This window comes from Pseudonaja textilis, chromosome 16 (genome assembly GCF_049901715.1).
Source record: "Pseudonaja textilis isolate UNSWEBS1 chromosome 16, rPseTex1.2, whole genome shotgun sequence".
In the NCBI taxonomy this organism is placed as follows: domain Eukaryota; kingdom Metazoa; phylum Chordata; class Lepidosauria; order Squamata; family Elapidae; genus Pseudonaja; species Pseudonaja textilis.
The window spans coordinates 4,147,748-4,159,278 of record NC_142005.1 but is presented as its reverse complement, the minus strand read 5'-3'; the positions used below and the strand labels follow the sequence as shown (position 1 = coordinate 4,159,278).

Below are 11,531 nucleotides of genomic sequence, written 5' to 3'. Positions count from 1 at the left end.
TGGTTGTGTTGTGTCGAATCTTCGCTGGTTGTGAAGGAATCGGGCTTGGCATGCAATTTTTGCCCCTATGGTGTGTCAGGGGCCACCTGTCTTCAAACTTTGAAACTTTAATAACCAATACTTGAAAAAAGAAGCTGTAAGCTAAGAAATGGCAGCTTTCTCCTCTTAGACATCTTAGACATTTTAGTAAATAAAATTAAATCAACCCGGTGGATGCCTTGTTGGACTATCTGCCTTTGATGACAAGTGACACTTGAAATTGGTCAGATACGGTGAATACAGGTAAATCCTTGACTTAACCGCAGTTGAGCCTGCAATTTTGGTCATTAATCTTGACAGTCGTAAAGCAGATCACTATGTGGCTGCACCCAATTTTATGACCTGTTTTTGTTTTGCTATGGGAGATTTTTTCCCCCAAGAAGCCAGAAGCAAATTTTCCAGAAGGAAAATGCTGAAAATTATGGTCATGTGACCATGGGATACTTCAAACGGTCATAAATGTGAGCTAGCTACCCAGTGCCCCAAATGCAGTCCCATGACCATTGGAGCCCATTCAAATCCGCATTGTAAGTCTCTCTCTTATTGTAACTTTAGAGTTAAGTGGCTGGTCATAAATCAAGTTCTACTTATAGGAATATTCCTATGTGCAAGAATGTGTGGATTCCCTTCTGCCTGGTTTTACATAACTGTAACAAGCTCCAGAAGGACCAGCCTTCTTCAAAAAACAGCCAAGTGTAGGAATGCAGTTTGCTGGTTCTCTCTCCAAATAGGTTAAACCTTTTGTGTGGCTGCTTCTATTATGTGGCGCAGGGTCGCACGCATGGAAGGCAAAGAGTACAGTTGGCTGCCCATCTTCGAAAACTGCAGGGATGGGAGAAACAAACAAATCAACAAGTTTTTGTGATCCAAAGGATAAACGGAAAGTGGCCGGGCAAGCAGGGAGAATCTGCCCTTACCGTGACCCTCTGAAGGGATGCAGTTCAGACATGAGACTTTTGCTCCAAAACGAGCGCAGAGCAAGGCCACAATAGTAGGGTTTCTCCTGTGGACTGCTTTGAAATGGTGGTTCTGCGGCAGTTCTGGATTTCCTGGCTAGGGGGCAGCAAATATTCACGGCACCCAGTTAAGTGTAATCTTTAAACTGGGCTTTAGGCTGCTTGGCATGGATCAAGAGTCCTTCAAAGGATCTTCACACCACAGCCGTGGCTGGGAAGCTCTTCTGGCTGTTTCTGGTCTGCCCAGACGCCGCTCTTCGGATGGACTCTTTCCTCCAAACACCAGGAAAGAGGGCGACCCCTCCTTCCAGAAAGTGGATCCACCAGTTTGAGCCCACCAGAGACTGGACATGGTCCATCTTTTGCCCCTTCAGCAGACAGACCAAAATAGGTGAAGTCTGGCATTTATCCCCCTTGGCCACACCGGATCCAGGCTCTATTGGCACAACATGCTAATAATCTTTCTGAGTTCTGACAAAGCAACTGAGTTAAACAATAGGCAGCATCATGTTAACTGGTGCAATGCCCAAATTATGAAAGAAAAAGAAAGAAATTAGGAGGAGGGAGAAAGAGGGGGAGGGACAGAAGGACGGCAAAGAGAAAGGGAAGGAAGGAAAGAAAGAGAGGTAAAGAAATAGGGAGAGAGGGAAGGGAAGGAGCAAGGAAGTAATGAAGGAAGAAGCTAGAAATAGGGAAGGAAGGTCAGATGGAAAGAGATCAGGAAGAAAAGAAAGGGAGGGAGGGGGTTAAAGAAATAGGATGGAAAAGGGAGGGAAGGAGGAAGGGAAGGGAAAGAGGAAGGAAGGACAGAAGGGAGAAGCTAGAGATAGGGAAGGAAAGTCAGGTGGAAAGAAAGATCAGGGAGGAATAGAGGTAGCGAAGGGAGGAAGGAAAAAGACGGGAGAAAGGAAGGGGTAGAGGGGAAGGAAGGAAAGAAAGAAAAGAGGAAGGAGGGAAGCATAAGAGAAGCAATATCTACCCGCAAGTCTGCCTCGTCGATCCGGCTCTTCGCAGGAGGGAATGGTGCCTGGGGCTCAGCACAGCCGGGGGCCACTTTGCGGGGTCCCCCGAGGGTCGCTGAGCGGAGCGGCTCCTGCCCCGCCGAGCCAGAGGCCGCGCTGCCTCCCGGGCCGCCCGGCGGGGTCCCTTTAAGCGGCGGCAGCGGCGGCGTCCTTGCGCGCACTGCCGGGCGGCCGATCCGCAGCGTCCTTGCGCGCAGCAGCAGACAAAGGCCGGCGTGCAGCCGAGCGGGCGCTGCAGCCGCGAGGTCCGCGGTGCCTCTGAGCATAGGCCGAGTGCCCCCATGGCCCGCGGGGGCGTCCGGCTGCCGCCGCCGCCGCCTCTCCTTCCCTCGGCGGGGCCATGAGCGTCTCTCCCCCGGAGCCCCCGGCCGGCCAGGCCTGCGCCCTGGAAGGGCTGCCCCCGCTGCCCAAAGGGCTGAGCGGCATCCTCAACTCCAGCGGCGGCTCGTGGCGCGAGATCCAGAAGGTCTACAGCAAGAAGTCGCGCATCCAGGACGACCTGCGCCAAGCCCAGGCAGCCCCCGGGGAGAAGCCGCCGGCCCCGCGGCCCCGCCGGCCCGCCAACCTGGATGCCGCGCTGGCCGTGCTGCGCAAAGAGATGGTGAGCAATGCCCCGGGAGGGAGGCGGGGAAGGGGGCGGGAGAGAATCCCCGGAGCCTCGGGTGGCTTTTGCCCTCCAAACCAGGCTCCACGCTCCCTCTACGGGGGTCCTTGGGATGCGCATCTGCCGATCTCTCTTTGGGGAGTCCCGACCCCCATCCCACCTGAGCCCACCTTGCAGCGGGGGTTGTCAGGAAAGACCTCCTCCCACCCGACTCATCTCCCACCCCACCGACCTAGTGTAATCTATTAGATTAACAGAGTCGGAAGGAACCTTGGAGGTCATCTAGTCCAACCCCTCCCCCCTAGCAGGAGACCCCACCTACCCCATTTCTGACAAATAGGCAGTCCAGTCCCTTCTTGGAAAGCCTCCAAGGATGAAGCTCCCCTCCCCCACTTCCATTTGATCCATTCATTACATTTCCACACACTTCCCGTCCTACCCAAAGCGACCCTAAATTTCCTGCCACCCCGTTTTCTTCCCCGTGGGGACAAAAGCACCCCTTTCCCCACGGCTCACCCAGGTGCGAAAGCAGAAACTTTTTTTAAAAAGCGCCTAGCAACGAACGGAGAGGCTTCTGCAGGAGAAGCTGGGCTGCTTTGAACCCGGATCAGCACGAGTTGGAAGCGGGATGCTTCCCCCAAAACAAGAGAAGGCGGGTTGTGGAAACCTGGTCGATGGAGGCATGAGAGTGGGGCCCTCAAGGGCAGGTGTGTTCTTCCTCAACCTCTTGGTTGCACCAAAGGTCATGAAAACTGCAGGTCTAAAATTAGCCACTTGCATCACGCCAAGGGCTAAATTTGAGGCAGTGAGGCTGTCTTTGTTTATTTGATGTTATTTCTTGTTTGTTTCTCACCTTTATTATTTTTACAAATAACTCAAGGCTGCAAACATCTCCAACACACCTTCCTCCTTCCTTATTTTGCCCACAACAACAACCTTGTGAGGTGGGTTGGACAGAGAGAAGGGGACTGACCCAAAGTCACCCAACCAGTTTTCATATCTAAGGCAAAACTAGAACTCACCGTCTCCTGGTGATTGGCCCAAAGTCACCCAGCTGGCTTTCATGCCTAAGGCGGGACTAGAACTAACCGTCTCCTGGTGATTGGCTCAAAGTCACTCAGCCAGCTTTCAGGCCTAAGGCAGGACTAGAACTCACCGTCTCCTGGTGATTGGCCCAAAGTCACCCAGCTGGCTTTCAGGACTAAGGTGGGATCGGAACTCACAATCAACTGGTGATCGACCCAAAGTCACCCAACTGGCTTTCATGCTTAAGGCAGGACTAGAACTCACAGCCTCCTGGTGATTGGTCCAAAGTCAACCAATTGGCTTTCAGGACTAAGGCGGGACTAGAACTCACAATCTCCTGGTGATTGTTCCCAAAGTCACCCAGCCGGATTTTGTGCCTAAGGAGAGACTAGAACTCACTGTCACCTGGTGATTGGCCCAAAGTCACCCAACTGGCTTTCAGGACTAAGGTAGAACTAGAATTCACCGTCTCCTGGTTTCTTGCCTGATGCCTCAACCACTGGACCACATAGGATGGGTGTACTTCCTGGGCTTAATCACACAATGGCTCTGCAAGTTAGGCGAGGAAGAGCAGGGGAGCTGAATAGGTACCTCATCCTCCCTGGGTGGGTCCCATGGTTGGTGACTTAAGGGCAGGGGGTGGGCCCGATCAGCCCCCATCAATGCACAAAGACCTTTTAAATCAGCCAAATAATAACCATTATCATTCATTTGAGGAAGGGGCATGCTTGCCAGGCCATCAGTGCCCATAAGATTGAATGTCTGCATTCCTATTAGTAAATATTAGTGTTTAAATAGATAGCATCTCAAATCAAGATTTTGTTAACATTATTTTTTTTTTCAAAAAATGTATTATTATTTTTTTTTAAAAACATACAAACCAAACACAAAACATGAAAACAGAAAACATCTTTTTTGAAAGCAGCTTGATCCCGGGTTACATCTCTTCCTACAGACATAAATTCAAGTTCATGCTCACTTTTATATACCATTCCATATCTTATTACAATTCTACATTTTCTATATAGCTTCTCCCCTCTTTTCACTCTCTTAATTCTGTTTTACTTATTTCAGCTCAATTTAAATCATTATACTTATATCCTTTGTCTGTCCTGTTTCAACTGTCTATTATCTTTTCTCATTAACACAAAATTTCTCCTGTAATCACTGATTGGAGTATGACGCCTTTATATCTTTCCCCTAAATTTAACACTTAATATAATATATAACTTTCATTTGGATTCTGCTTAGTACATTCTAAAGCTATACACTATATTTTAAGAAAAGAAAAAAATTATAAATATATAATATAATTAAAACAACAATTCATACCAATTGAACTCTATTGTTAAAATTAATATTCATTTAAATCTTAAACATTTTACACATTCCTTTTCAAATAGGTATCATGCTTCTATGGGAACCCTTATAAATTTTGCGTAGTTACTTCCCCCCCATTTCACTTATATTTTAAAACATTATGTAATTAAAATGTTCCCATTCCTTCTTAATTCAATTCATTTCATTAATTTTGTTCAAAAAAGAAAAAGTTTATTTAAAATATTTTGGATATTTTATCCCATTTTGTAATCATATGTTGTTCCAATTTTCTAACATTATTTCTAATACAACAATACCTTATATACCTTTGCAGAATCTCTTTTTCAGTTATATTTTTACCCATTATCTCTAAATAAATTAATTAATTACCTGCTGATGCCAAAGTGGGTTTTTCCGATTTCTCATTCATCTGCTGTCACTGTAAGGAAGGAGAGTGAGAAAAAACAAACTTTCCCTTTTCACTTTCATTCTCTGCTTCCGGATCTTCCTTGGGAATGATGAATCTTTTTTAAAGTTTAAATTCCAGGATATCTTGAATGTTGCTTCTTATCCCGGTCAGCCAAAACTTTCACTACTTAGCTTTCTCCTGCATATTCTTTTCTGCCTGAGTGCTTCTTTGAGGCGGTCATTTCTGACCGCAGCTCTACCGCCTTCAGAAAAGGGAGTTAAGCCAGCTGAGGAGGGGAGGTGCGGCTCACCTCAAAACCCTGCCGGGTCTCCCCTGTCTTCAGCCACCTCTACGGGGTGGTTTTAGCCCCGAAGCTGGCTGGCTTGGGGCACTCCAGCAGCGAGCGCAAGCAGAAACCACGCACGATCACGGATTCCTGCTGCCGCCAAAGCCCAGCAAACCGGAAAAGTTCTCAAGATTTTGTTAACATTATTAACTCCCTTGGTGCTTTGTGTGTTTGCATAAGTCTGCTTGAGCAAGGGGCTGGACTAGAAAACCTCCAAGGCCCCCTTCCAACTCTGTTATTCTGTTAAATAGACAGAGCTGTGTTTCAAAGGGAAGTTCAGATGTTCAAGAAACCTAGATAGAGAGTTTAGAGAATAGAAAGAAACCATCATTGTTTTCGACATGCACTCCCCCACCCAAAAAAAAAAAAGAAATCAGAGTGGCCAACCAGAGTCACTATCAGAGGATGGGCAGCATATAAATAAAAATAAAATAAACATGACTGACTTAACAATAGGGTGGCTGTGTTCCCACAACCAACCTGTCTTGCCTGAAACGAGGTCAGGACATTGATGTGCAAGGGAATGGGGAGGATCCAATCTAGGCCACTGTGATAAACCAGCATGTGGGTGACCTCTCATTGAGCCTAACATTCTGCAAAAACAGCCGTCGAGTTTTGATAAACCCGAGTGTAATAGTTTATTGTGTGAATCCAGTCATTTTCGACGTACAGCACTTGGGCTTTTTTGGAACTGCAACTGTGGGAGGCAGAAGGATAAATTTTAAAAAGGGGATATGACATCATCAAATTTATGGGAGGCTTCAACTTATTTAATTTATTAATCACATTTGTATGATTGCAACTGCAAAGAAACAATTTAATATTCCATGTAGGTCATTGGAGGTCATGTAGTCCAACCCCCTATTCAAGCAGGAGACCCTATACCCGTGATGGCAAACCTATGGCATGCATGCCACAGGTGGCACACAGAGCCATTTGTGCCGGCATGCAAGCTGCAGGCAAACTTACGTCACTGGTCTGTGCCCGCCTCACAGCTGATTTTTGGGCGGTTTGAGGCCTTTTTTCGGCCTCCCAATGGCTTGAGGAAGGCTTCTGCAAGCTTCTGCAAGCTTTGCAGGCTGAAAATTAGCCCAGTTTCATCACTTCTGGTATTTTTGGAAAAACAGGAAGTGATGAAACGGACGTAGTTTTCAGCCTACAAAGCTTGCAGAAGCCTTCCTCAAGTCTTTGGGAGGCCGAAAAAGGCCTCAAACCGGCCCAAAATCAGTTGTGGGGCGCAGTGCAGGTAAGGGGGAGGTGGGTGGGTGGGTGGATTGGGCGTGCATGCATAGGGGGCGGTGGGGGGTGCATGCACATTGCCTTCTGGGTGCTGACATGCACAATTTTTGGCACGGGAGCCCCAAAAGGTTAGCCACCACTGCCCTATACCATTCCACACAAATAATTGTCCTGTTTCTTCTTAAAAAACCTGCAGTGATGGAGCAACCACAACTTCTGGAGGGAAGTGTTTGCAAGGGTTAATTGTTCTCACTGCCACGCAACACTGCTTTAAATAAACAACACTGTCAAGGTTATATTAAAAAGACAGGATGCATGTTTAATAAAAGCCTTTAGAAGCAACCAGAAATGGAAAAGCAGGAAAGATAAAATTAATTCTGCAATTTCTTTTTTTTGCAAGAATTGAGAGCTATCTGTCTGGAATTGGATCCAGGCAGAAATGAAAGGATGGGATGTTTGCAAAAGGTTGCATTTGCCGCTTCCCTGCCAAAAAATTGTTTGTTTGTTTTTTCAAATAATTGGTAATTGGAATTTCACTTTCATCCGAAGCAATGAAATTAGATAGGGGAGAAAAAATGACAAAGATAGATAGATAGATAGATAGATAGATAGATAGATAGATAGATAGATAGATAGACAGACAGACAGATCTTTCTGTTCAACAGTGTGTCGGTTGGGTACATATATCTTTGTGCACATAGTAACATTATCATACATATCTTACTTATTTATGTTTATAATCATTCTAGTCAATACAGTCACGACTGAGTTAGATAGAGTAAGAAAATGAATGTGAAATATACCCTTGAAAGACAGTAACTCCAATGTTAAGGATAATATAATAATTGATACATGTGATATAAAAAAATGACAGTTCTTAACACCTTGTGCTCAAAGTTTGTACAGTACAAGATTTTTCCACCAGAGGGTAGCAAAGTTCCATAGAATCAATTTAAAAGTTTTGTGGGTTTCAGAGCTGGGGGCCATTTGGCTGATTTTATTCTAAACCAAGAGCGTCTCTAACCTTGGCAACTTTGAGACTTGTGGATTTCAACTCCCAGAATTCTCCAGCCAGTCATTTTGTTCCATTAGCTGTTGACAAAAACCACATTCAGCTTTATACCCCTTGGTTGTTTAGTTTTTGTTTATTTACGTGTTTATTTATGGGACGAAGTCCACCTCTCTTAAAGCTTATTGGCTGGGGAATTCTGGGAATTGAAGTCCACCCATCTCAAAGCATGCTGCCTGGGGAATTCTGGGAGTTTTAATTTAGATATCTCAAAGCATGCTGGCTGGGGAATTCTGGGAATCAAAGTCCATCCGTCTTTAAGCTGTCAAACATTGGAAAATACTAGAAGCTGCAGTTCTTAATGGAGGCAGCCCTTTCCATCTAACTGGCCAGGGATTCAAATCCTGACAGCTCCACAGTTCAACCGTCTGCTTTCCTTCCCTGCTGCAGGTGGGTCTCCGACAACTGGACATGTCTCTTCTTTGCCAGCTCTGGTCTCTGTACGAGTCCATCCAGGAGTTCAAAAGCCTCTTCCAGGACATGTCATCCTCGCTCCACTCAGAAGGCAGCCTGGCTGCCGAAAACGGCTTCTCGGACGAGGAGGAAGATTTTGACCTGGACCCGTTAAGTCCAGATGGGCCGCGGGAACCCCCTCCGGCCCACCAGCAGCTGCGCTTCCTTCAGCCCCAAAACTCCCGGGATCAGTGGCTTAAGGACTCTTTCCATATTGCGATCTGAGCCAGGCTTGGCCAAACGACATCCAGGAAAGGCCAGCTGGAATGTCAGCATTGGAATAAGGCATCGTGGTTTGTTTCTGGAGCAACCCAGCCTGTTTTCAGCTTTCCACCTAGTTCCTGGGCCTTTTTCCCCCCCGATCGTGTTTCTCCCTCGAGAAATCGACATGATTTCTTTGGCCTTTCCAGAAAGAGATGATTTGCAGAGGGGCAAAATGCAGGGATGTGCTTTGGAGTGGAGAGTCCCAATTGCAACACGAGGGATCCCGTGTTGAGATTCTTTGGGACTGTCTTCGAAAGAGCATTGGGAAAGACGCAAGAAGGGTCGAAATTAACCGGAAATTAATCGCTTGAATTTCCTGAAAAATGCCTCTCCACATCTTCCAGCTTGTCTCCTCCACCCCCACCCCGTAAAGATCTGGTATCTTTTTTCCTCCAACTCAGGGCCCCTACCAACTTCCGGAATTTTCAGCCTACGTGAAGGACAAGACCACCGTCTGGAATTGGGGCTGGGTTTGGAGAAATGGCCCTGAAAATTGAAATGGAAATGGCGTTTTATTTATTCGGTCAAGGGTCAGCAACGCCGACCTGAAAGATTTTGTGAAGATTTTTCCTGGGAGGGGAAAAAAAAGAGGATCGCTTGGGCTCTTCTTCAGAATGCAGGTCTCTCCTGGGTAAAAATTGGACTTTATCAAATTTACTTGTCCTTGCGTGGAGATGCGAGTCACCTCTGAAGCTCTTTTGATATTTGGAGGATAGGAAAGGCTTGGCTGCATCTCTGAAGGATTCTGGCCCTTCCCTTGCCTCTTTCTTCTTCCCCACTGCCAGGTTTCCTGTGGCTGAATGAAATTTGGGATACTGATCCCGTTTTCTTCTCTGTGGTACTAACAGCACCCCTAAAAGGGAGTAAGAACTGCCACCCAGTGGCCGAGACTTTTCCTTGTCCAAAGACTTGGGTTGAATACGTTCCAATCTACCTAATTAGAATCATGAGGACTATGAACTTAATTTTTTTTTTTTTTTTGAAACAGGGGATGGCCAGTCCAGCTTGCATACTGAGGATCCAAGCTTTGGGCAAGGACCCTGAACATAAAATTCTAGAGACTTCTATTGCAAATGTATTATTTTATTTTATTATTTTTTTGCAGTGGAAATTTGCAAGGAAGGGATGACCAGGTCAGAAATAGAGGGGGGTGGGGGGAACTCTTCTGGATGCACCTTCATTTTGCTTCTGGCATGTTGCTGCTGAAAGCCTTTAGCATAAACAATAGAATAGGGGGCCTGGGAGATATGAATTGCCCCCACCCCGTGGATTTTATTTAGCTTTGATTTAGCATGCCATCGATCTAAGCTCTGATTGAAGGCTTAGGATAAGACATGTGGTGTGGTTTATTCGACAAAGGGGGGCTTTGCACAAATGTGTAAACCTGCCCCAGGTAAGCCAGCCAAACAGGTTTTTGCATGATACGTGTTAGTTTCCTTCGTGGGGGCTGATGCACCCCACTTTCTCCTCCTCAACTGCACACAGAAGAAATAGTTAGTTAGGAATGTGCTATATACAATATTTTGAGATTATTATTTTTTAAATCTGGCCATATTTCCTTGGCTGGATTTTATGACTGTCCTACTGCTCTAGCCATGTTACCTTGGCTAAATATTTAATTGCCTACTGTTTTCTAAGAATATTATAATTTTGGGGTTTTTTAGAGGCTTGAAATAAACCTGAGAGCATTGGGGAAGAGGATAATGGTTTGCCAAATGTTTGCTTCTCCTCCTTCCCATCTTTTGAAGGCAGAAGACAAAGTTGGATGGTTCATGAATATTTCAGAAAGCTGGACAGGCCATTTTTCTCCCCACCATCCATCATGGCAGCGAAAGAGGGAGGTGCAAGAAATAAAGAGGGAGGTGTGAGAAATAAAGTGACCATCTCTTGAAGGCTGGCGTGTGATCCATTCCAAGCTGCAAGTTCAGAGCTTGCAAAGTGACAGGAATCTCAACAGAAAGTAAGGATTGGAAAGGACGTTGCTGTGACCTGGATCTCATTTAAAAATCAGGCTGAATTTCTGGAGGGTAAAAATCTGTACAACAGTGAACCAATCTATCTCCAGGGGTTGTGGCTTCTTCAAGATAAAAAAGATTCAGATTAACAGAGTTGGAAGGGACCTTGTAGGTCATCTAGTCCAACCCCCTGCCCAAGCAGGAGACCCTACACCATTTCTGGCTGTCCAGTCTTTTCTTGAAAGCCTCCAGAGATGAAGCTCCCACAACTTCTGAAGGCAACTTCTGTTCCATTAATTAATTGTTCTCACTGTCAGAAAGTTTCTCCTTATTTCCAGGTTGAATCTCTCCTTGTTCAGTTTCCATCCATTCTTCCTTGTCTGGCCTTCAGGAGCTTTGGAAAATAGCTTGACCCACTTCCTCCTGTCTGTGGCAGCCCCTCAAATATTGGAAGATGCTCTCCTGTCTCCCAGGGTCCTTCCCTAGACCAGCCAGGCCCAGTTCCTGCAACCATCCATCGTATGTTTCAGCCTCCAGTCCCTTAATCCCCTTGGTTGCTCTTCTTTTCTCTGTATTTTTTTCTAGAGTCTCAATATCTTTTGTATGGTGTGGTAATCAAAACTGGATGCAGTATTCTAGGTGTGGTCTTATTAAGACTTTATAGAATGGTATTAGTACAATCTTGATTATAAATGCAATTTAGGATTACATTAGCTTTTTTGGCTGCTGGCACATATTTAGCTGGTTGTCCCCTAAGACTCCAAGATCCCTCTCACAGTTCCTGCTGTTCAGCCTGGTTTCACCCAGTCTATATCTGTACTTTTGGTTT

At 45.9% G+C, this 11,531-nt stretch overlaps 1 protein-coding gene across 1 annotated transcript; it reads left to right on the top strand.

Annotated features, from left to right (window-relative positions):
* The first annotated feature begins 1,767 nt into the window (after positions 1-1,767).
* Positions 1,768-10,639, top strand: FAM89B (family with sequence similarity 89 member B). The gene is made up of 2 exons (XM_026716282.2): positions 1,768-2,618; positions 8,421-10,639. The coding sequence occupies exons 1-2, from the start codon at positions 2,358-2,360 to the stop codon at positions 8,706-8,708; spliced, it is 549 nt and encodes a 182-aa protein (XP_026572067.2). The 5' UTR covers positions 1,768-2,357; the 3' UTR covers positions 8,709-10,639.
* The last annotated feature ends 892 nt before the right edge of the window (positions 10,640-11,531 follow it).